Source organism: Sinocyclocheilus rhinocerous, unplaced genomic scaffold, assembly GCF_001515625.1.
Source record: "Sinocyclocheilus rhinocerous isolate Xijiao unplaced genomic scaffold, SAMN03320098_v1.1 scaffold753, whole genome shotgun sequence".
NCBI lineage: Eukaryota > Metazoa > Chordata > Actinopteri > Cypriniformes > Cyprinidae > Sinocyclocheilus > Sinocyclocheilus rhinocerous.
In genome coordinates, this window is record NW_015655991.1 from 1,000,104 (window position 1) to 1,024,979 (window position 24,876).

General features: G+C 37.0%; 3 protein-coding genes across 4 annotated transcripts in view; 1 reads left to right on the forward strand and 2 right to left on the reverse strand.

Moving 5' to 3' along the window:
* The window catches only part of LOC107718981 (calpain-5-like), a 30,257-nt gene extending 15,305 nt beyond the window's left edge, over positions 1–14,952 (reverse strand). Inside the window, exons 1-3 of the mRNA XM_016526255.1 lie at positions 14,876–14,952; positions 9,208–9,380; positions 3,957–4,088 (exon numbers count right to left, since the gene is read on the reverse strand). Coding sequence (XP_016381741.1) covers positions 3,957–4,088; positions 9,208–9,372 — 297 coding nt within the window. The 5' untranslated portion in view covers positions 9,373–9,380; positions 14,876–14,952. The remainder of the gene's footprint in view (positions 1–3,956; positions 4,089–9,207; positions 9,381–14,875) is intronic.
* On the forward strand, positions 1,295–1,756 carry LOC107718982 (olfactory marker protein-like). Its single transcript, XM_016526256.1, has one exon. The coding sequence runs from the start codon at positions 1,295–1,297 to the stop codon at positions 1,754–1,756; it is 462 nt and encodes a 153-aa protein (XP_016381742.1).
* A 1,693-nt stretch (positions 14,953–16,645) lies between the features above and the next one.
* Positions 16,646–24,722, reverse strand: LOC107718983 (cullin-5-like). 2 transcript variants are annotated; one of them, XM_016526259.1, is made up of 19 exons: positions 24,477–24,722; positions 23,750–23,859; positions 23,413–23,512; positions 23,093–23,269; positions 22,809–22,950; positions 22,575–22,720; positions 21,951–22,031; positions 21,719–21,812; positions 21,262–21,392; positions 20,963–21,070; positions 20,188–20,252; positions 19,906–20,038; positions 19,637–19,768; positions 19,441–19,564; positions 19,179–19,354; positions 18,721–18,882; positions 18,438–18,556; positions 17,669–17,792; positions 16,646–17,162 (listed from the first exon to the last, which is right to left on the reverse strand). In XM_016526259.1, the coding sequence occupies exons 1-19, from the start codon at positions 24,498–24,500 to the stop codon at positions 16,968–16,970; spliced, it is 2,343 nt and encodes a 780-aa protein (XP_016381745.1). In that variant the 5' UTR covers positions 24,501–24,722; the 3' UTR covers positions 16,646–16,967. The 2 variants fall into 2 exon arrangements, with proteins under 2 accessions (XP_016381745.1, XP_016381743.1); XM_016526257.1 differs by having other exon boundaries at positions 21,674–21,812.
* Positions 24,723–24,876: the final 154 nt, after the last annotated feature.

The following is a 24,876-nucleotide window of genomic DNA, read 5'->3' on the forward strand; positions in this document are numbered from 1 at the left end:
TGATGATTCAAATGCGAGTTTTGAGCAGTGTAGAGTAGCGCTTGTTTTTTGTCGTTTCTCTGATCACAAATTCAGACATGGTTTTATGTTTACGCGGCGCGATGCAACGCAACGTGTAAAAAGACAGTATAAGTCATTATAATCTGTAATTATGTCCCCACTGGATGCAACAAATGCCTTGTTTATAATGGGTTTTAATGTTGTTGTCTCCGGCTCCGGCTGGACAGGGCATCACAGTATGGTAGGGGCGTAACATTTCCGTCACATGCTTGAGGTATTCGGCCAATCACAATGCACTGGATAGCTGGCCAATCAGAGCACACCTCGCTTTTCAGACCGATGAGCTTTGTAAAAATCGACGCGTTTCAGAAAGGTGGGGCATATAGGACAAACAATAATGTACAGTATGTGGAAAATAATGTGTTTTTTGAACCTTAAACCGCATAAACACATTTCATTACACCAAATACACAAAATAATGATGTTCTTTTTAGCAACATCATATGACCCCTTTAACATTGTCATGTACATTACCATGCCAATCCCTCCGAGAGTTGTCATGACAGAACTAAAATTAATGACATGACAAAATTTACAGGACATTTTCATCAAAAGAAAAAATACGAACAAAAACACCATAAAAATGAGCACTAAACTAGATGAGTTTCCAATATTGTGTAATATTTAGTGGATAAGGTTCATGTCATTGCTTATCAATTTAAATGTTCATAAATGCAGGCAGATGCAGCATTTCCTGAATGTTAAACAGTTGTGAGAAGGACACCAGGGTGATTTGGAAGCTGCATAGAACAACTACATCTCTTTCATCCTGAGCAAGTCCTCTGGGACAGAACAGAGATTAGATTTCAAGTACACCTCTCTGGTAATTGTTCCAAGATGAGCAGGTCCATTACCTGGGCTCAGGTACACATTGTGATGCTGACTGCAGGTGACACGCCGACCCACAGTTCTGTTCACCTCTAACAGAATCAGTCATGAGTAAACTCTATGAAACAAACACATGTATCAAACACAGATGTCTCGAATTCCCTCTTGGAAAACCCAGCATTTCTGTTGCCCAGAGCAACAAACATCTAAACAGAAACCCGCACTGTGAAATAAGTTGGTTTCAGAGCACAAGGTCTCGCTGTGGCACTCATACCGCAGAAGACATCAGCAGAGCCAAGAGGAGGTCACACGGTGGATAACAAGCCTAATCCGGTCAGACAAGAGAAGAAAAAAAAACAAGAAGAAGCCCTAAGCTGTCAGGTTTCAAAACATCTTCACTGGGAACATGTCTCTTGAGCTGACGTTCAACCTTGATATACAGCTGACGGAGATGATGCGTCTGCGCGTACAGTCTCTGCAGCAGCGAGGCCAGAAACGCCAAGACGGAGAGCGTCTACTGAAGTCCAACGAGCACGTCTACCACCTGGACTTCTCCGAACAGGCCCTGCATTTCACCCGCTGGAACATCCGCATGTGCGCACCTGGCCGCCTCAACATCATCGCCACCTCCCAGCTCTGGACACCCGACCTCACCCACCTCATGACCCGCCAGCTCCTCGAACCGACCGGGCTCTTCTGGAAAAGCACAGATGACGAACTCCTTCAATGCTACGAGGCTGATGCCCAGGAGTTCGGCGAGAGGATAGCCGAGCTGGCCAAGGTTCGCAAGGTGATGTATTTTTTGTTCGCCTTCGAAGACGGCTTGAGTCCGGAGAACATCGAGTGCTCCATAGAGTTCCAGAAGTGAGAGAACCTGAAGGGTACGACGGCTTTCTGTTCAGTCTACTTAACCTAGACCTAGCAGTTTAAAATTATGTTCCTAAAGACCTATAAAATTTAATTTTGTAAAGTTATGACCAGGTCTTAAATGTTTTATGCAATTTGATGAGCTTTATTTGTCTGATTGTTCATGTTTAACTGTTTTTCTGACTGTGATGAGACTTTAATGGAGGTAACCCAACATAAATCACACTAATAATTCAAGAAGATTAAAATTATTCATGAATAAAGCAAAACGTGTGCTTTTAGCGGTTGTAGTTATTAATTCTTTAAATAATTGATGCAAATAACTGTACTGGGGTGTGATGGCAGTGCCCTTGAGCAGTGGTTCTCAATCTTTTTAACTTCAAGGTCCTTAATGTCCACTATTTCAGTTGATTTTTTGGATGAGGATTAAAAATAGGAATTTAAAAAAATATTTTACTCACAATTTCTACCTGATAAAATATTTTTGAGCTTGGTTTAAATACAAAAATGTATATTAATAAAATATATACTGTATTAATAAATATATACAAATGGAGTTATAACATTTTATACATTTTCATGACTTTCCTGGTCTAGAAATCATATTTTTTTTTTAAATCAGACTACTTTATATATCCAAGTGTTTGTAAACTGTAGGAATTCTGGTTCTTCAAAGAAAAAACAGTTGGGGTTGTTAGTTGTTTTAGTTTATTTGAATGCATGGTTTGTCTTATTTTAAATGATTTAAGTCATTTTGTGACCCCCTGGTTGATAACCACTGCCCTTGTGTATGTATCCATGCTGAGTGCATGTGATTGGGTGGGATAAAAGGTTGCTGCAAAGACACGGGGCAAGGATAGTAGCACACACACCTTCATTTATCAATGCCCGACCCTGTCAGGAAAACAAATGACAGGACGGGGGAGAGCAGTCACATGGGAAAGCCCTAAAAGTCAACCCCTTCATGATGATGTGTGTTTCTAGGGGAGAGGAAATGTTTCCCTAGGCAGGGGAAAACACTTCAAGCCCTGGGGAGGATGCAGGGAGACCGAAGCTTAACATTTAAGCTAAATAACAGCTCAGAAACCATTAACCATTAACTGTCTACCACCAACAAAACTACAACAGAAACTGAAATACAGGGACTACGAGGTATGCATGTGTACATTCACGAAGCCACAGGTGAGTGGATCTCTCTCCCCTGTTTAAACATAATCAGGTAATGGTTCCTAATAGAGCACACAGATACTATGGCAGGATGCCACTTACAGCTGCTAATGGAGCTCAGAGAGACTGTTTTGCTCATCCTCACACTTTAACACACTCAATATGTAAGATAACAAAAAGATATTCTGACAAAATATGCAAGAATATGCAGGTTTAAATCCCACAACGCAGGTCTTGTGGGAGACATCTGCAAGCTTAGAGTATCAAGGGAAAAGTGATACATGTACTTAACTATTTTTTGTGCTTGCTGAGAAAAACCTATTTTTATTGGGCAAACCATTCAGCCATAAAATGATATATAATTTAATATAATATAATTCTATAATGATTCTATATTTATATATGTCAGAATTATATAGTATACTATATATTTATGAATTTTTAATCAACAGTAAAAAATAAAACAAACACTAAACAATGTGTACAAAATGTACACAAATTGATATTTTATAAAATACATTAATAAATAAATATTGAAAAATATATGACAAAATACAATTAATAATATCAAGGGAAAAGTCATTTAAAAACAATTCTAAATATCATTATTGTATTTTATTCCAAATTCATGAATTAAACAATTTATTAACATAATTACATAATTAAACATAATTATATTATAATAACAAAATAATGATATTGATCATGTTTTTGTTATTTGTCAAGATCACAAGACTAATAATGGCCTCCAAATTCTAGTACGCTCTCTTTATCTTGCATATTAATCAATGCTGAGTATTTCAACAAGTCTTCTCACAGCTGCACTTCCATACTGAAAGCCAGTGGACATTAAGATGGACTTTGAAACATGGTATTTGCTCTGATTTAAGAAATTTCTATATTTTATATGAATGAATATTATGGTATCTGTCTTCTGCGCTGATTTCTTTCCATCTGCGCGGCAACAACATTGTAGCTTAGAGGGAACATTATATGCAGGATAGACACATGTTTTCCACTCTATAGTAACTTACTTTCTGCCACAGTGACTCTCGGGAAGCCAGGCTGGAGCAGGCCGCCACAAACCAGCAGTTTCCCAGCTGCCCTTGGTGCAGGTCATGGGCACTGATCCCATCCACAAACAAGCGAGGATCATCGCACAGCTCCTGATGGAGAAACAGAGAGAGAAATAAGAGAAATAAACTGGTGAGAAGAAAAGCACAGTGTGAATGGCAAAGATGCACCTGGGATAAACAAATGTATCTTTTAAGAAAGACTGCAGCAACCATGTCCAAAAACATAGTACTTTGATCAAAAAATATAGTACATTTTGCTTTATTTTGATTAATGTAAGGAGGAGGAAAACACAGTACTTGAAAAAGTGTTGGAGACAGAAGCAGGGCACAAGCTCTTTAATTAATTTAATTAAAGTTATGAATCTAGATGAAGCAGTAGAGTTCTGAAACTCTAATCAAATGACTCTCCTCTGCTCTGACGGCATCTAGCACACCTCTACACCGACCTCGTCAAAACCACCACGACACATAGCCCAGAAACAATGGGTAGCCAGAGATTTTGAGTGACCTAAACATAAAGGTCTGGGTCTCTTTAAACAGCTGGCATACACTGGGCACAGTGACAGAAGCTGAGGGGAATGTAGCGACTCACAGGCTATAGCTCATTTTGCCACCGTGTTGACAATCTCTCAAAGGAGTCGCCACAAATGAGCCCTGGAAGAGACTAAATGCTTAATAGAAAGACTTGTTTTCTTGCCATTATTTTGCAGCACACACATTGATTTTTCTTCTTGCATTCAGTTCAGAAACCTGAAAATTTATTTTGGTCTTGGATGTTAAGAATCACTATTAAGAATGTACATGAAATCTACATTTTTACCCAGACATAACTGCTAGTCTAACAAGTCTCACACTTTAAGAATTACAAAGTTATTAAAAAGTGTTTTTTTCCCCCCAGTGGTCATGTCTCATCTCGCCTAAGGTACAAATTGAGCCAAGATCCCCTTGAAAACCATTTGAGCATGACACCCCTGCTGGTTCGGTTAGTCTCTGGAGGTATAAAATACATGTTCTCACAGTCCGAATTTACTCGCTCTCACAACACTCATTTGTCTTTCACATTGTGCTATCCGAAATCATTTCCACAGCTCAGCAGGCGAGGACTCTCCTTGCTATCCGGCACACATCCAGCCCTGCACTCACACGCGCAACATTTCATTCTTTCAGCGCTGGGCTTCTTTCACCCTGTCAACAACTCACACAAACCACTAGAGATGAGACATTTCATCATGCCCCCATGGTGTGTGAGAACAGAGTGCAATGATGTCAAATTCACAAGGTGAAACACGTACACACAGCACACGGTAGACACACTTCTCTATTCCAGAGCCAAGAAACCCAGACGGCGACACTACAACTCTGTTTTTGTTTGTGGTCTGCATTCCCCATGGTGCGTGAGAACAGAGTGCAATGATGTCAAATTCACAAGGTGAAACACGTACACACAGCACACGGTAGACACACTTCTCTATTCCAGAGCCAAGAAACCCAGACGGCGACACTACAACTCTGTTTTTGTTTGTGGTCTGCATTAAAAAACCTTGATACAATCACAGTGCATGACTGATTTTCCATCAGACCCTTTGATATTACCACTCTGTCATTCATTACACTATGCTATTCAGTCAAAGTTGGACTCAGACAAGAATACAAATTTGGTTCGCTGCGGTGAGTTGGCTCAAGGCACCATCATCCCTCTGAGAGCAATGCCAGGTCATTGGGTTAAGGTTAAATATCTAAAATATTAATAGGTTAAATATCAATCCACGGTAACGTGATTCATTGCTGCCTTCTCATTTCTGACAGTTCTTTACGATTCAGATTTTTGATTAACAAGTGAGCAGCAACGAATCTAGCAAATCTATTTAAAAGCTTCAAAAGCGCTCTGACATCAGTTTAATCAATAAAACACTTGTCTGATAAGAAGCCATTTGTGTGTGCAGTTGAGCGAATGAGGAAAAACTCATAAAGAAAGAGACATATAAACAAAAAGCAAATGTGCAAATGTATACAGCTCTAAACCAAATGAGCTGCCTTGCTGTCTATACTCTCTACATAGACTGCAGTTTTCTAAGGAAACATCCAAACTAAAATAAACCTCATAAAACAAGATATGACATATTTAGTCTATTTACAAAGGCAATACAAACACAGCTGTTCACTCTGGCATTAGCATGCTGCTAAGCTAACGCCATCATAGGCTGCACAAAAGGCATAAAAATGAAAAAGACTGACATAAATACTAGGTAAAAAAAAAAGTCATGTTTTAATTAGACTGATTAATCATGCTTACTGTTTTTATCTATTTTTTCAGTACTGAATGATTTATAACATAAATTTTGGTTGGACAGATTTTTTTTTCCACCAAGCTCATCCATACGTTATACACATAATGCTCATTTGTCCAAAAATAGGTATCTTAGAAGGCAACATAATGATTCTGAATACATTGTTGTTAACTAAAACTCAAGCTAAAATTATTATTGGTAATTGAAATAAAGCTGAAATTAAATTAAATAAAATATAAAAATTTGATGAAAAACATTAGAAAAATTACAAATGTTGCATTAGTAAATAAATGAAATAAAGTTTGTTGAAGTACTAAAATTAGTCAAATTAAAACTGAAATAAAAATCTATGAAAAGTTAAATAGAAATATTAGAAAAAAAACGAAACCTTATAAAAGTGAGACAAAACAAAATTACTAAAAATAAAACGAAAATTTACAATATAAAAAAAAAAACTAATTCAAAATATTTTATTAAAATAATATTCAAAAACTCTGGCTGACCACATTTTCAGCCAGGGCTTTGGCCACTTTTCAGCTGGCCAGGATGGGAGACCAGTTTTCTTTTTTTCTTCCCTTTTTCCTTTTTCAACAGGGTATGATGCTTTTAAATTGTTCCTAGTTAGGCAGCTCACAATAGGCTACAAATATTCCTCACAATCCCATTAAGCAATATAAAAAAGTATGAATTCAAATGCAGAGACAGTCTGAGCATCATTATTCCGTCTCTATAGTCTTAATTATCACTACAACACAATGAATGTGATATTAGCACTGTACTTGATCCCTATATTCCCACATTCCCCGCTGCTCCTTCTGTGCCCATTAAGAAGGTGGAGATTTTAGCTTTGCAGTGTTGAACTGTGGTACAGACAGAACCAACTGTAGTGTCCGCCTCAATTATAGCCTGAATTAATGACGACAGGAGCTGCTGTGGTTGCAATTCAGACGCCCCGGACTGGAACACCTCACTGGTGTGTTTGAGCGAGTGTGTGTGCGAATGAGATTCTGGGTCGGGCATCGTTCCAGGAGTGAGTGAGTGAGTGAGAGAAAGGGATAATTGACTTGGACAGGCTTGACACTTAGTATGCCCCTGGGCGAGACGGGCATGGGGTGGGGGGGTAGTATCACACAGCTTACGAAATCTTTATCTTACGAAAAAGAAGTTTATTGAAGTGTACTATTACTATTATTATACTTTCAGTCTACTTTTTATGTACTTTTCAGAAATGTGCTTTATATACTTCTCAGAAATATATATTTAAAATTACATTTAAGTATACTTGACTTATACTTAGAAAAAGTCTAAATATATTTGAGCTATACTTGTGCTCCAGGAATCCATGTTTTCATTGTTATCCGGTAGGAGGCGCTATTACACATCTTCATGTATCATTAACTCAGAAAAGAGTAATGAAGCACAGGAAAACCGTCATGATGCTTCAAGAAGTCTGCTGATGTCTATTTCCCCTCTGATGTGTCCAAATCTAATGTGTCCTTGTGAACTAACATTGACATTATATGGTCAAAAAAGTATGTGGAAAACCCAGTCTAATAATTTTCAGAAAAACAAAGTAAAAAAAGAAAAAGAAAAACAAAACAACAGAAACTATAATTTACTTTTGGAATTTCTGTCCCTTACGAAAAATAAGTTTATTGAAGTGTACTATTACTATTATTATACTTTCAGTCTACTTTTTATGTACTTTTCAGAAATGTGCTTTATATACTGTAACATTATGGAATAAAATGTCGACCCATGAAGAGCTTTGGGGAGTTGATCGACTCCATCTACGTTTTGATAATCATTCTGCATCCAATTCATAGTCTTCTCTTTTTGTTCAAAATCTTTTTTTTTTATATGAAACTTACCCGCATTCATGTGTTTATAAAAAAGAATGCATGGAGCTAGAATAAAATGTTTTTGTTTACAAGCAGATATCCCATTCTTTCTTTTGATGATTGTATGTTCAGATATTCATATAACAAAATATATACAAATTAATACCTAAATAGGGACATAGTAGTATACTTAAAGTATGATGTAAAGTTCACTTAAGAAAACTTACGAGCATACTTGCAGTATAAACCACTAAACTAGTAGTTTACTGAGACTATACTTCAAAGTGTACTAAAAATGCTACAAGTAATTAATTAGTAAACTATCAGTATACCTATGTTTACTTTTAGTATAGTTGCAGTACAAACTAAAAACATAGATGTAAACTGTCATCCAGTGATGGATGACAGACCTCCATTACGGATGAATGCTTTAGACTGACCTTTCCTTATGCCTTGGCTTGACAGTAACACTGATTATTGATTAGACTGATGATGAATTACCAACAGTATGTTACTGATCAACGTATATATTGATTGATAACAAGCAGGATTCAATTTTTGGCACATCTGCGCTGTTCTAAAATTTCTCAGCATCTTGCTGAGCATCTAGACTATAAGAGAAAAACTAAAGGACCTATATTTATTGGTATGCATGGCCATTTATAAGTAATTATTAGTCATTTAAACAATGTGTAAGCAGTACTAGCATTTCTCAACTTGTTTTCAGGATACTCTGATGAACAGAAAGTTCAAAAGAACAGCATTTATTTGAAATAGAAACCTTTTTCATCATTATAAATGTCTTTACTTCTAAACATTAACATCATGATTTTCTGTAAAGCTGCTTTGAAACAATATGCATTGTGAAAAGCACTATACAAACACAGCTGACTTAACTTGAAATGTAAATAGATTAACTTTAAAAGAAACTGAATGTGTTAATCTTTAAGGTTCTGTTTTAAAGGTTTAACAAAGTAAAATCAATCTCTTTCCAACAAGCAGTGCAGACCTACTGTATATCCCATCTTTTATGCTATCTGTTAAATGAAGAACTGTGAGACTTGAGTTCTGAGCACTGACCCCGGGTCTTTTCCAGTGCACACGGCCGATCCTGTTACCCAGGTAGAAGAGGGAGTCATCAACGGCAGGGAACAGTGGGTCCTCAAACAGACGTTCACTCTGTAGACACTGCCTCTTGAGGTTGGAGTAATGCTGCCCCTCAAAGGCCTTCACAGAGGAGAACATCTTTCAGCCTACAAAGGGACGAGAGAGAGAGAGAGAGAGAGAGAGAGAGAGAGAGAGAGATTTGGCAATGTGAGACAGATGCAGTGCAGACACAGTACACGGCGCTCTTGTTCCTGTCAACTCAGGTAAAGAGCTCATCACCTTCTTCAACAGGAACATTTGTGTGCATGCGTGCATGACTTTCTAACTTTGTGTTCGTTCATTATTTGTTTCAAGCATATTGCTCATAAAAACGGAGTTAATTCACCACCAGTTCCAAAATGAAATGCTTTCTGAAGGTGTGGGAGCACAAGTTTTATCAGTTGGAAATGTTTGACAGGTATGCTTCCTACTGACACACTACAGCAAAAAATGTAATAACTGGCTTAAAACCATTTTTTGTTGGTGAAAATACTAGTGGTCTAAGACTTTTGCACAGCAGTGTGTGTGTATAATATATATATATATAATTATTATTTTTTTTTTTTAGGTTGACTGCAGTGACATTATTTGAATTCATTTTCCCATGTTGGTTTGTTATTATTATTCAATTGATCACCAAATTATTATTCAACTGATCACCAAATCAGTATATTAGAATGATTTCTGAAGGATCATGTGACACTGGAGACTAAATGAATGACAGCTGAAAATTCAGCTTTTCCATCACAGAAATAAATTACATTTTATACTATATTAAAACAACTACTGAAAATTGTAATAATATATTTCACAATATTATTGTTTTTGCTGCATTTTTGATCAAATAATTGCAGCCTTGGTGAGTATATTCTTAAAAAAAAATCTTCAAAACTTTGGACGTTAATGTATAACCTAAATGTCAAATAAAATAAAACAAACTCTACCTGGTCACTTTGCATATTGGTCAGATGTTGTTTTTTTCTTTTTTCCTGTCTAAGTGGGCATTTCTAGGTCAGTGTAAGCTGCAAAATGGACCAAACAAAGTCAAAAGTGCGCACCTGGCCAGACTCCATGAGACTGAGAGAATCTAAAAACACAATAAGACTAGACAAAAAAGATATACAATCACAATGCAACTGCTTTCTTTTAGAGATCGGAAGGAACGCGTCCCTCTAGCATTGATAATCTACAGCACACACTTACTCTGCCTGGCAGGAGGAGATGAAGTCACGTGGCAGGAACCATGTAACTGTGACTCTGCGCTGCTGGGACACTTTGCTTCAAATCCAGGTTGAACTGGAACGTATCATTACAGGGCTGTATTCATCTCAGAGACTGGTAGTGTAAAAGCGATGCCTACTGGGATGAGTGTGTCGGTTTAGCACCCCTCTTCCATTGACTGGGGAATACCTTTTTTGACTGAATGAGTCTATAAGAGCTATTCAAGAGTTTGAAAGTAGTTCAGATGAGCGAAACTTGAGAACATCTTATCCAGAGATGCTGCTTACAGCACTACGTATCTGTCCAGATCTACAGAAAAGGATCTTTCTGTCCATTTCTCTGTACATTTCCGACGTGTTGTCTGAAATGCATGGGCAGTCTGTCAATCACAGCTCTCTCAGAGGCTAGTTTCGAGAGCTGAACAAGTCGAGCTGCGGTGAATTATTAATCTCCACTCCCAGACCTTCAGGAAGATTAATTATGTCTTCAGCTTTCTGTCCATTCTCTCTGCACTAATGACAGAAAACTAGCTTATGTCATTCTACGGCCAGCTCTGCAGTGAAAATGTAAAGACTGGAGTCATAGATGATAACAGCTTCATCATTATATGGTCAAGCAATATCAAGTTATCAAATGTGGGATGAAGCTTCTTCCACATCTTGATGATCTCATTTATTGGCGATTGAAATAACAACATCATCATTGCAAGTTATAATATTCTGGATTCAATATAAGTAACGTAAGCTTGACAGCATTTGTGACAACGTTGATTACCACCAGTGTTGTTACAGTTAACTAAAACTAAAACTATTAAAATAGTTTTCTTTATTAAAATAAAGCTGAAATAAATAAAAAATATATATAAATATTAGATGAAACAAAATGTTGCCATGGCAACTACCAGAAATAAAATAAGTTTAAGTACTAAAATTATAAATAAAAGCAACATTTGAATTAAAAAAAATTACAAATGACAAGAGTACAAAGAACTAAAACAAACTAAAATTAAAATGAAAACGGAAAATATAAAAATAAAAGTTAATTCAAAATATTAATAAATACTACATATAAATAATACTAAAATAACAATGATTATCACAAACAAAAATCTAAGTCTAAGAAAAAAATATATGTTATGGTCAGCCACTTACCTATGAAAGTGTTAAAACTTGCATATTATTTGAGCTGTAAAGCTGGTTAAGTTATAATTTTCACAGTTTTTTTTAGGGTTTATGGTGTTAAGTTGTCATGGTGACAAACTTATAAAATTAGACATAAATTTACATAAACTGTATACAGAAATTTAGTTTTTTTTTCACAATTAAATCATCTTAGCATGCGCATTGTTAACAAATCATGGCTATACTACTGAAACGGTGCGGATTTTAAAAGTTCACAAATTGGCCTCATTCACTTCCATTGTAAGTGCCTCATTGTAAACAAGGCCTTTGCTTTTTTCCAAGAAAAGTGAAAATCAATTTTTGTGGTAATCAACATTAAGCCACAAATGTACATGATTGAGCTTAATGTGTACTGAAACAGTAATTTCCCTTTAAAATGCTTTATAGTATCTCGCTTTTTAAACAGAGAACTTGTGTGTGGGACTGGTTTGGTTAACTGGATTGTACAGTACACTTGACTGGAGCACCTGAGGAAATGAAAACACTGCAGTTGGACAGCCAGCACGGCAGATGGTGCCTGGCCTCATCTCGTGACTGATTCGTGACATCAGTGAGACCACCACACAGGCAAACCATCTCTCCTCTACCTCCTGACGGGAGGAAACAGGTAGGGAGTGCTGAGGCTTGCAAGTGGAATTCACACTTCAGGGTTCCAACGAGTAGAACTGAGGGATCAAAGCAGCAAGAATATCATGTGATTATCATATGCATATGTTCATAAGGTTTTATGAATGTGGAATGCCTTAAGCCTAATGACATATGTAATATGCTAGTTGACAGACAGATAGTGGCATTTTGACTCTCCCTCACAGCCAACTTATGTACCACTAGCTCATAAAAGGTTACAAGCACGGTAGTGGAATGATGGAATTTATGGTCTCTCGACTTTGTTTTTTCACATTAAGCATAATGCTTAATAAAGCAGAGTGAGACCCAGAAAATTAAGTTCCTGAAGATAATGCACTGTATGAATCCCACGGGATGGCAGGGCCACTGTGGTGCACCACCTACAGAAACTCCTACTGTGGTAGTAGAAAGAGGGGTAGAGTAGATGGAGAAAAACGTGAGAATGCTAGAGAGGAAGCTGCACTGGATAGCAGGCAGAGAGACAGTGCACCAAAGATGATGAAAACCCCCTCCCCTTTCTGACAATCACCATTTCAGGGTATCCCAGCTGCGTCACTGCAGCCACCTCATGAATACATGTAGCATGTCATCTCACCAACCATACAGTATGCCTAGAATTACCCCTCACACTCCATGACTTACAATGAACACTCAAAACATGCATTGCTGAATCCATCACTATTACAAAATATGCTAAATTTAAAATGTACTGCAGTCAGTGTTGGATGGGTTCCTTCTGAAATGCAGTTTACTACTGACTACAAATTGCATGACTAAAACTAAAATCTCAACACTTTTTTTTCCTTTAGTGTCACAAACAAGAACAAATTTCGACAGAAATATACATATATCATCATCATCAGCCTATGATTATATCAATAATTGCAAGTTTTGATAAAAAAATCACTAATTTGTACATTTCAATAAACAATTGTGAACTAGTTTGACTAGTAATCTGATAATGTTTACTAGCCGTGCTAGAAAATACAGTTTAAGATGGTGGCTGGTTTCTAGCTAGTCTAAGATGATCCCCATTAGCTGGTAAACAGATTTGGACCACTAACAAATCAGCTACCAGTTGGTCATCACATTTATGGTGGTCAAGCTGGTTTATGGAACACTGGCTGGTCATCCAGCTTATAAGATAAGAACAGAACTAGTTAGATTAGTAAATTAGTAAAGTTCATTAGCCCCGCTGGATCACTCTTTAGATGGTAGCTTTATTTTGGGACATAGCAGCAGCTTTCTACCTAGTCTAAGATCGTCATTAGCTGGTAAGCATCTAACTAATTGAATTCAAATGGTCATTAGCTGGTAAACACACCAGCTACCAACTGGTCACACCAGTTTAAGATGGTCAAGCTGGCTTTTAGAACATGCTGGTCAACAAGCTAATGACCAGAATGGACTAGGCTAATGACCATCTTAGAGCAGCTACAACACACCTAGTGAACTAGTTAGAGTAGTAAATTCTAGAGCAGCAATAAAACACCTCCAAGTTGGTCATAACAGTTTAAGGTACGCAATCTGGGTGTTAGAACATGGTGACTAATCAGTCAGTTAATGACCAGATTGGACCAACTTAGACAAGCTAGAACAGACTTAATGAACTCGACAGACTAGTAAAAATCAAGTTTACGAGCTCTCCATGTTTAGAACATGGTGTCTGGTCAACCACCTGACCAGCAAATAATCATCTAGATACCACAGGTAGAATGTCCTAAAACACAGCAACCAGTTGAATTTTATAATGGGGAGTTAATTTGCAGTGGTCTTTTGTCATTTATGTATAATTTGGAGGTACATTTATTGGAAAGCATAAATTGCTTTGCACAGTGATAGACTGTGTGTCTCCCTTAAAGATATTAATAAATTATTTAACAAATGAATGTATTACTTCTGTCTGATAAATTAGTAATCAAAACCGTCATCAATGTGTAGCTAATTCATAAAAATATATTTTAATATACTACAAATGCTTGATCTGATTAGGTCAACCAGATCACAAACGGCACTACACCATAAGGTTTCACCATTCAAACAAACATGTCATCAGATGAACGTTGCATTAACTGTTCTGGGTTAAAACACAGTAATGTTCCCGTTAAGGACCAAGGAACTGCCCACTCCTGTCAGCCCGGTGGTCAAACTAATCTTAATAAGAAACGCAAGGCGTGGGGACAACTAATTAACGACATACAACGGAAAGTGCTTTCCTTTGCTGTTCAAGAACAATTGGGCTCTACTTTGCCCGAATGCACCGAAGAGATGCAGTAGGCTTCTAGTTAACACACTAGCTTTAAATATATGACAATTGATGCCTGCAACCGCCACGAATCTCCATCTAATAAAAGCGGAATATTATTGTTTCGCCTCTGCACGCGTCCCGTCAGGTGGCAAGATTTACCTCTCGCGCTTAAAACGCAAGACGATCAACATAAATCAGCGCGCTCATCTCGTTTGTTCGGGTAATTACAGTATCGCATTCTAAACGTGTCAAATTCGATCTGATGTCACACATTGCTCGTGTAACAGACCCGCACGGCCTCGCTGGTTGTGAAATAATCTTATACCTGAGCACAACTTCAGTTCCACGGTGGCGTCTCTCGCTCCGGTCCTCCCGGGATCCAGCGACGTTCCTGTGGTCCCGTGCAACTGAGGCTCTTCTCAGAGCTCCGGATCACTCTCACGCGTGTCTGGGAGGGGCCTACGAGCGGAGGGGGAACTCCTAGTCTGAGCATGTGCGGCGGGGTAGACACCAATATATACCCACGCACACACACACACACACACTGACAATAACACAGTGATTGCACCAATAAATAAATGATGCATTCTGTCGTTTTTGTCAGAAAGAGAGCCACTATTCAAGAGCATTAGCGTGTAACTCAACATAATACCATTCTTCCAGTTGTATAGTCAGGAGCAAGTGGCCATCTCATCAGCACCATGGACAGCGGCAGTGTACATTGCGAACTTGCCACTAGGGAGACAAACAGGGACACACTAAGCAGACTGTGAGCTGATGGGTAAAACAACTGAGGAAAAACTGCCTGAGGCCTGCAGTTCTGTGTAATAAACATATCATGTTGTGAACCATGTGGATAATTTGATCACTAACAACACAATTGGCCTGAACTTTACACTTCCTTAATGCAATGAAAGGCATGTGTTGTTTACTATTGGATGTTTAGAGCTAGGTTCATTTGATAAGCCAGCCATGAACTCAAAATGAACACAGCTGGATGGCTTTTTCATGACGTAAACAATATTTTCACCTAGTGCCTTGATGTCGAAGGTGGTAAAACAATTAACCCTCTGGGGCCGGTTGCATAAACTGCTTAGACTAGTCTTAAAAAGTTAGTCATCTAATTTGTTTGAAAAAGCTAAATGGTCGTAAAAAAATAGTCACACTTGTGTTGTTCGCGGTCAAAAATGTATGCACACCTCCATTGGAAATGATTGGGAAATACGCAAAAATATGAAAATACAGAGAATTTTTTGAGTGTACAATCTACAAATCATTCACAATACAGAAAAAAGTGCACAGCAACACAAAGCATGTTTGCAAATGTGTGAAATAAAATCAATAATTCAGCCACAATGCAGTAAAAACACAGACACCAAGGAAGGGGTTAAAACATCAAAAATGCAAAACAGACACACCCCCTCAAACACACACAATTATACACACACACAAATGAACTTGTGTGGCTGTAACAATATGGCAAAATCGATCAAGAACTCAAATAAAAGGTTGAAATCAGATTGATTAACCTCTGATAAAGCCTTCCTGTTCATTTTTGTTGAATTTTGATGTTATGTGTAACAAAGTGTCTTTCTCTGTGTTCAGGTTTTACTGTACTAAAATGAATGCAAAAACTGACATTTCAAACGACCATTTAAAAAAAAAAAAAAATCTAAACCTTTACAAAAAGTTGTCTTTGAGAATGTCTAAATATATATAAAAACAACTAGAGCATTTATAAGCCTTTTATATAGAGCTATATAGGAATCTAGTGGCTAAACCATAGAATTGCAGATGATTTTCATTTTTTTACTCCCACCAGATGGCACTAATCTGCCTTCAAAAATTGGATTTTAAAGGCATTCTCAATTTTAACATGAAATACTGCCGTAATTGAAAAGCAATATAAAAATATTAGAAAACAAATGTTTTATTTTCAATGGGAAAAAACGTATCATAATCATTGCATAAATATTAATTAGTACCATGAAATTCTCCCAAAATACAAAAAAAAAAAAAATATTATTGAACACAAATATATTACATTGATTTTACTGAAAAAAAAAAAGTTACATTTCAGGTGTTTGGTCACTTTTGACCACGGACAACACAAGTGTGACCCCCAAATGAACAATAGCAGAGGTTAAAAGTTTGCACAAGATGCATATAAATTAGCCACAGAGATTCTGCTCACTTTACTCCTCTATTTCTTCCAAAGTTTGCTTTTATTCATTTCATAGATTTGTGAAGTAAGGCAGGGATTTGTCAGCAATTTCTCAGCGTGATGTGTCTTGAGATAAATCTAGTCAATCCCCCAGCAGGCCAAGCTGGACAATGAGCTGAAATCAGATATGGAATCCTCCAAAGGAGAGCTAGTGTCTAAACAAAACGTCCCAGAGTACACTGGGCGTGGTCGGCTACGCCATGTAGATAAATGTGTTAATGTCCGTCTCGTCCCGTTTGATGTATTTGTGTTCTATCAGCCACTCGATCTGCTCTTTGATCATCTTTTTCTGGGGCAGAAACATGTTCTTTAGGATCTCCACCAGCTCTGTCTGAAGCTGAGCATTGCTGATCCTCTTCCTCATCTTCATAATCTGAATGATAGCTTCCTGTACAGAGTGAGGAAGAAGAACTTGGTGACAAATGAGGTTTACGTCAGCATATCAGAGAAACGTTTTGTCTGAAATGTTTCTCATAGTTTTGTTATACAGGTTTATGCTTAAATGTTTGAATTTAGTTTAGTAGACAAATGTAACTGTATTTAAAATGCCTGCACATGAATGTCATAAAACATTTTCATAGAAAAAAAAAAAATTTATGGATGAGTTGCACCAGATGGTGAAGGAAAAGCAGCCAACAGTGCCCAGCTTACATGGGAACTCCTTCAACACTGTTTGAAAAGCATCCCAGGATGCACCTCATGAAATCACTACTAATGCAAACTTCTGTTTGAATTAATTCATAGATTGATTACTTTACCATTATTCAAAAATGTGGACGATAAAGAATGAGTAGGTGTGACTGAACATATGATCATATATATATAAATACACAAACATATACACATCTCAATCATTAAGATCATGTGAAAGTGATAGGCTCATAACTTCAATACCTGTGTGCGTAATATCCTAAGTTGCACTATGACCTCATTTTCTTCTTCACGCATTCTCTCTGTGGTGAGTTGTAATCGACCAATCAAATTGATCTTCCCTCTTTTTTGGACCTTTGAGTTTTTTCTGTGTAGAAGAGATCATTAAATTGAACTGAGGTCTGTTAAAACATGCAATTAACAATATAACGTAATAGTCCAGCAATGTATGTACTATGATACGTAGTATGTAGTACTTATAGATAATTGTATTTTGCATACAGATTATTCAAAAGTTTGGGTTTAGTAAGATTTTTTTTAAGAAACTAATAATTACTTTCAACAAAGATGCATTAAATTGATCAAAGTGACAGCAATACACAAACATTTCCAAAAAATATTAGGAATGTCATAAAAAGAAATGTTTCTTAAGCACTAAAGCAGCATATTAGAATGATTACTGATCATTATCACGTGACACTAATGGCAGCCGAAAATTCAGCTTTGCCACCACACGATAATTACATGCAATAAAATACATTTTATAAGATATTGAAGTAGAAAAAAGTCATATTAAATTGTAAAAATATTTCACATTTACTATTTAAAAAAAAAACCAAAACCATTGTAAAAATCTTTCCAACTCCAAACTTTTGAACGGTAGTGCATTGAATGTGATGAAAATATGCACAAGGTTTATGATTTATATGCGTATGATTTATTAACACAAGTATTATTTAAATTATTTATCATTCTTCGGCAAATGCGGCCAGTGTGTGATGATTGTGCTTACATTAAAGAAAACTCTTGATTGATGTAAAATACAGTGCCTTCTGCAAAGTCTTTAGGAGAGCCCACCACAGGTTCATACGACAGCACCTGACGCTTTAGTTTAGGGAAAGCTACAAGAGACTACACATTTAAAACATCAAACAAACAAAAACAAAGAGTTAGGCAGGATTTAGAAAAGTCAATGTCACATCAGATCCTTTCATTCGCATTCCACATGATCATGTCCTTCCCATTGCCATTTAAACACAGTTGTGGAACTGTCATCAAAATAAATACTCTGTTACCCAGAGAGTACGGCGCAGCTCAGCGTCTGGAAGTTCCGTGGCTAGTTTCAGATTCTCAAAGCTGATCCTCTCTCGGGGCCTTTGGTTCCAGGCAAACAGCACAGCTAACTGGAATGTCGTGACTTCTAAATCATACTGCCCAACTTCATTCTTGAATGTGATCTAGGAATAGAAGAGATGAAACCAATCTTGATCTGCTCCCTTGACAGAACGGACCCCTAAAAAATGTCAAAGTCGAGGCAGAATCTCCAGTGTAGCAATAATCCTGACATTTCAAAGACTAAATAAAAGTTCACCGCAACACAATTCACAGTAGTAGGGCTTGCGAGCATCAAAGTTCAGTACAAAACACACAGACAACAAATTAGTCTCAACGGGAAGAGGCTGGTTTTGGGTCTCCCCTATTTTCCCAGGAAGTAGAGCATGCTGTTATACAAAGGGCTGAAGCTGCTACTCACAATGCCATTGGACATCAAATGGTGCCAGTGTAATTTTCTGCCACTGTGATTTTTCTTGTAAAACTCCTCGACTTCAGGAATGAGATCTTCTAGTTCGGTGGGCAGAGATACAAACACTTTCTCTGAACTCCGAGACCATGCGCCTGCATTCAAGATCTTTATATTGACCGAGTCAGCTGTAGTGTCAAGACAAAAATAAGAATTAGTTCAAACTTACAATAGGATAGTTTAGGAGCATCAGTTCAGAAGTGGCATATCTGACCTGGTAATGCAAGCTTATTGTGTTTGTGCATTTCTTTGAAGGATTGATTTAAGTCTTCTGATACTTTGATGTCCTGGAACATTCTGGCGAGCTTGTTCACGTAATCTGCTGGCATACCAACCTCCTGTACGCACACAAAAGTCACTTAAAGACATTCACTAAAAAGTCTTTCATCCATGATTTCAAGCCCCCTTACCCTGAGCCACTCCACCATGTTCTCTTCAATCTCACTGTCTGCAGAAATGTCAAGAATAAGCCTGCGGGTCAAGTGCGCTTTGTGGTACCTCATGAAGACATCTTTGTTCTGAACATACTTTAGAACCAAGAGCTGTAATCAGTACATGAAAAGATATAATTAACACATTGCGTCTGATTTGACAATTGCAAACAGGCGTAATTAACATTTGCAAAACACTGCCACAATAAAATACAAATATTTATTGTTCACTCCACCCACTCACTCACCACTTCCTTCAGCTTGGCCTCTATCTCCTCTGAGGTGAGTTTCTTGCTCAATGGAGTTTTTCTAAGGAGCATATCACAGTAGTTGGCCAGCAGCTCTGGACATTTGGACTCTGGTTGTGTTTTCAGACCCACACTGCAAACAAAGGACAGATAATACAACCCAAATAGTATTTAAAATATATTTTTTAAATCTTCTATCTTTTTAATTTTTTCTTCAAATTTTCAGAAGATACACATACATACATATATATATATATATATATATATATTAAGATGCCTTACCCTTTCTGTTTTAGAGGGAGCTCTAGTTTAAATATTGTGGCGTCATTCACAACTGCTTTGTATGCCTGCATAAATATGCATATAAAATAATAAAATAAGAATGGAAAAATGGAAACCACTTCTCCACTTGATAAAAAAACAAAGCACAAAAAAACAAACAAAAAACACATACAGTACATTACCGTTAAAATTTTGGGGTTAGTAAGATTTTTTAAGGGGTTTACCAAGGGTGTATTTATTTGATCAGAAATAAAGTAAAAAAGTGTAATACTGTGAAATATTATAACTTATCTATTTTAGTATATTTTAAAATGTAATGGCATAGCTGAATTTTCAGCAGCCATTAGTCTTTAGTGTCACATGATCCTTCTGAAATATATGATATATATATGATATGCTGATTTGGTGCTCAAGAAACATTTCTTACTATCAGTGTTGAAAACAGTTAATACATTTTAAGGAATCTTTGATTAATAGAAAGTTCAAAAGAACCGCATTTATTTAAAACAGAAATCTTTTGTGACATTATAAATGTGTTGTGATTAAAACTGTCAGTTTGAATCAATTTAATGCATCCATGTTGAATAAAAACAATCTTACTGTTCCCACCTTTTGAACAGTAATGTATATTATATTTATATAGCTTATATAAATATATTGTAATATTATTTTATCCAAAATCTAAAAAAGAATTGTAAATAATATTTATAAATATATTTTTTTATATATCCTTTTACAGTGAATGGTTTGAAGGATAAACCCTCTTGACACTTACTTTATCCCTGGCTGTTAGGAAACGTGGATCATCTTGGAATGCTTCCTTAACTAATTTACTAAAGCGGTTAAACAATGTTAGGAGCTGCTCAACATATTTTTCAGAGTCCTGAAAAAAAATAATATCAGAGCATTTTTTTCAGAAACAGTTTGGAGACATATTATATATTATCACAAGGATAAATAAAAACAAATTTCTTTCTAGATCACTCAGTGATTGCACTACCAACAACTGGATGCATATACAGGACCCATGATGCATCTGCCAGATAATGAAAAGCAGTTACTGTCTCTACTCACTGTGGTAATGGTTTCTGCTGAGGCCACCATATCAGCCAGACCTGCGCTCATGATATGATCCTCCAGGTCCTTCAGCATCGGCTCAATCCCACTGGGCACTTTGTCCATCAGCGAGAACATGAGGTGCAGCTCTGAGGAAACACACCAACAGCACAAAAAACACACTTTAGTAACATTAAAAAATACTGTTATTGTGATCCTAAAAACATGACATCCCAGTCTAAGAAGCTCTAAAGCCAAAAGGCAGGTATCGCTAACATTTGACATTTCTATTCCTTTGATAGTTGTATGCTGTTTGTTTACAGTTGAAATGGGTTGGTGGACTCAATGACTGGCACACAAACACACAGATGGTGGGATGGGTGGGGAGGTTTTGGCAAGATATAGATGGGAACCGTATCCCATTGCCAACCTGAACTTGTGGAGCCTTTGGTGCCAGAGCTCCTGCCGTATTCACTCTCTGTCTCGTTCCGCTTGATCATTCCCGGACATTCGGCCAGGATTGTTTCTTTGAACAACGTCACCAGCGCATTCACACAACACTCCATTAGCTGAATGAACGCAAAAGGCACAAACTGAGCACCCAGTGTTAGTAATGCGAGAAAGACATATGCACACTACAGTACATGCTGAGCATTATTTAATAATGCGGCACCACTGGTTGTTGTTTTGGAGCAGAGAACACTCACTGCCTGGACGGAGTTACATTCACGTCTGGTTTCCAGATATCGAAGTGCACGCTTCTCCTCTTCTCTTAACTTGCCATCTGCCTGTCAATCAAAAGCACCATCTGGGATGAACAACTCTCAAATATTGTGACATAATAATGACACTCCAGATATGTGCTGTGATTTACCATTCATACATATAAAAGCTTGTTAAATAAACCACTGGAGCAGAAAGCCACTAGTGTTGTCACGATACTGGAATTTTTTATTTCAATCTAATACCTTGAGAATTACTGCAATTCAATACCATTTTCGATACTACAGGATAAAAAAATTGCCACAACATTAAGTAAATAAAACTTGAACAGTATCTAAGTAAAGAAAATACTTTACTAATTTTTAACTGAAGCTGAAAATCATTATTCCTCAGATGCAATTGTTCTGAAGGGGATATAATAATAGTAATAATAATAATAATAATAATTCTAAGACATAATTGTATTGCTATTGTAATACTACAATATTATATAAAAATATATAATATATAAATAATAAGTATATTAAAATTACAATAGAGTGCATTTAAACTAGTGTCACCCACATTTTTCTAGTTTAGGTAGGAAAGCGGTTTGAAAACACACTCACATATTTCATATAATTCTGAACGCCGTTCTGTTGCAGATAGGAAGGTGCTTGTTTCTTGTAGAACCTCTCAGTGGAATCCAGATATGCCTTCTCAAAATTCTCTCTATAGATCTGGAGCTTGTCATCAGCATTGGAACACAAATTCACTGTAAGACAGAGCAGAAGACAGGAGTGTCCATCAGGAGAGGTCCATCTGGACAGAACCCGAGAGGCTCAGTATTATGAGAGCTTTACCATATGACTCCCGCACTCCGATGACAAGCTGCGAGTCGAACGCTTCTCCTAATCTCTCAGCATGGACCAGTTTCATGGCACTGTCCTGGAGCCGGTTCTTTATATTACAGAATATAGACTCGTTCCATGTGTCCAGCATAAGCTTAAGCAAAAAAAAATAAGACAACAAATGATTAGGATAGATTTGTATATTGATGTTATGCATCAATTGTTACAATAATAACGGCATTTAAATGAGAAGGCAGTATAGTTTAGATTGATGTAAAGTAATCCACAAAATCCACCTTTCTAACAATACTGTCTTCAACATTGGACTTCTTATTGCTCCCCTGGTTGCCCAGCAGGGTGATTTCCAACTTGCAGAAGGGCTTAGGTAGAATATCACACTGTGTGAAGAACTTCCTCCACTCCACAATGTAAGCTTTAAGCAAAGCCGTGTCATCCTGATGACTAAGTACTCGCTGAAGTAGATCAGAAAGAGTAAGAATAGAAACAATATGCATTGAAACATTCAGGATTATAGAAATAAGGCTTACTTATTCTTCAGAGAAAAATGAACTTACTTCACTTTATTATATGTGCAAAAGTAGTATACAGTACGTACCGCCTGTGCTTGCTTGATGAAATCTAGGATGTCTTCTTTCAGAGCCTGGTGAATCTTTGACGGGCCTTTGTCGTCCCATAAACACACTGCATGGACGTCTCTGCAAATCAAACACAGTATTAAGAGAACGTCGAAAGCTGACTATATTCACTGTGTAACATTTTAAGCAATGTAAACTATGGTTTAAAACGTGTTGTTAGTCCTGATTGATATCATTGACCATCAGACCCAAACAGAACCGTCAGTTTAATAAAAATACAAAAACACATCAGTCTTGATGTACTCTGACTCCTTGATATTTCTGTCAGCCTAGACTCTCACATCGAAGACAACTTACGAGAACAAATCGAACCACTGCTGCTTAGTAACCGACTCCTGCCGGAGTAACTTCAAAACAATGGGCCGCATCAAATCCCATTTATCTTCAAACTGCAGGGAGCCTTTATTCTGAAAAAGGAGAACCAGGACAATAAACATTTCTTTAAAATTATTATAGGCCTTACGCATTTATGCACATGCAAGAAGACAGGAGAATTTTGAGTATTTTACTTCCTGTCAAGTATTCAAACAAATCAGTAACAGAAGGTAAAGTTCAATTTAATATGTGTAGATCAGTTATTACAGCTGTATGATTAGAAACATGATTAGAGGCATAGAAAAATGATTAGAGGCACCAGGTGAGCTTCAGGCTTGACATAAATGAGGTATGCACAGGCTGAATAAATGTAGCTTCTGCAATGTTGCAACTTTATTCAGGAAAAAATACGCATGTATATATATTTTCTCATTATCCATATGCAGCCTCATGATAGATAGCAGTCAGTTTTGTGACTGTGCAGTGAGAAAAGGCATCCTAAAATTGAGCTCTGAACCCTAAACATTATAATAGTAGCACAAAGCCCCACTAGATACAATAAACAATTCGAACAATGTCGTTTAAAGTCAACGCGACATGTTTAGCGATGCAATTAGAAGCGGACAGTGACTGGGTCATAGGATCGCTGTCATAACGTTACGGGAGACGCAAACGATGCAAAATATTCTCACATCCAGGAACCTCCTACCTTCAATAAATGAGACGTCGCCATGTTTCTTCAACTCAGTCCTCGTGCGGTCTCGCGATGTTTGAAGAGGTTTGGTTGCTAGGGAGCATTGGGACAGACTGCATCAGCAGCACTGATACTGCTGTTTATTCATGCATATATTGATATTTTATAGAAAGAAGGAATTAAAAAAAGAAACTTTTTAAATTAAAGGAGCAGATAATGAATGCATCTACATAGCTTTCTATTCTGCGCATACTAATTTACACACACTATAATTTATTTTGATATAGGATGACACGTTTGCTTTTATCATCATGACACTATTGTGATAAATATTTAATAAATAAGAAATTCACATTTAATCGAGCAGGGTCACACGAAATGTACTGTCCTTGAGGGTTTAGCTCTCAACCAAATT

Excerpts from the sequence above, each read along its gene's own strand:
- LOC107718983 (XM_016526257.1), bottom strand. The coding sequence starts at position 24,500 with ATGGCGACGTCTCATTTATTGAAG. Across the intron at positions 23,513-23,749 it reads CAGTGGTTCGATTTGTTCTC|AGACGTCCATGCAGTGTGTT; the intron begins GTAAGTTGTCTT and ends TTTGATTTGCAG. Across the intron at positions 22,032-22,574 it reads TTCAGAATTATATGAAATAT|GCAGATGGCAAGTTAAGAGA; the intron begins GTGAGTGTGTTT and ends TTTGATTGACAG.
- LOC107718982 (XM_016526256.1), top strand. The coding sequence starts at position 1,295 with ATGTCTCTTGAGCTGACGTTCAACCTTGATATACAGCTGACGGAGATG.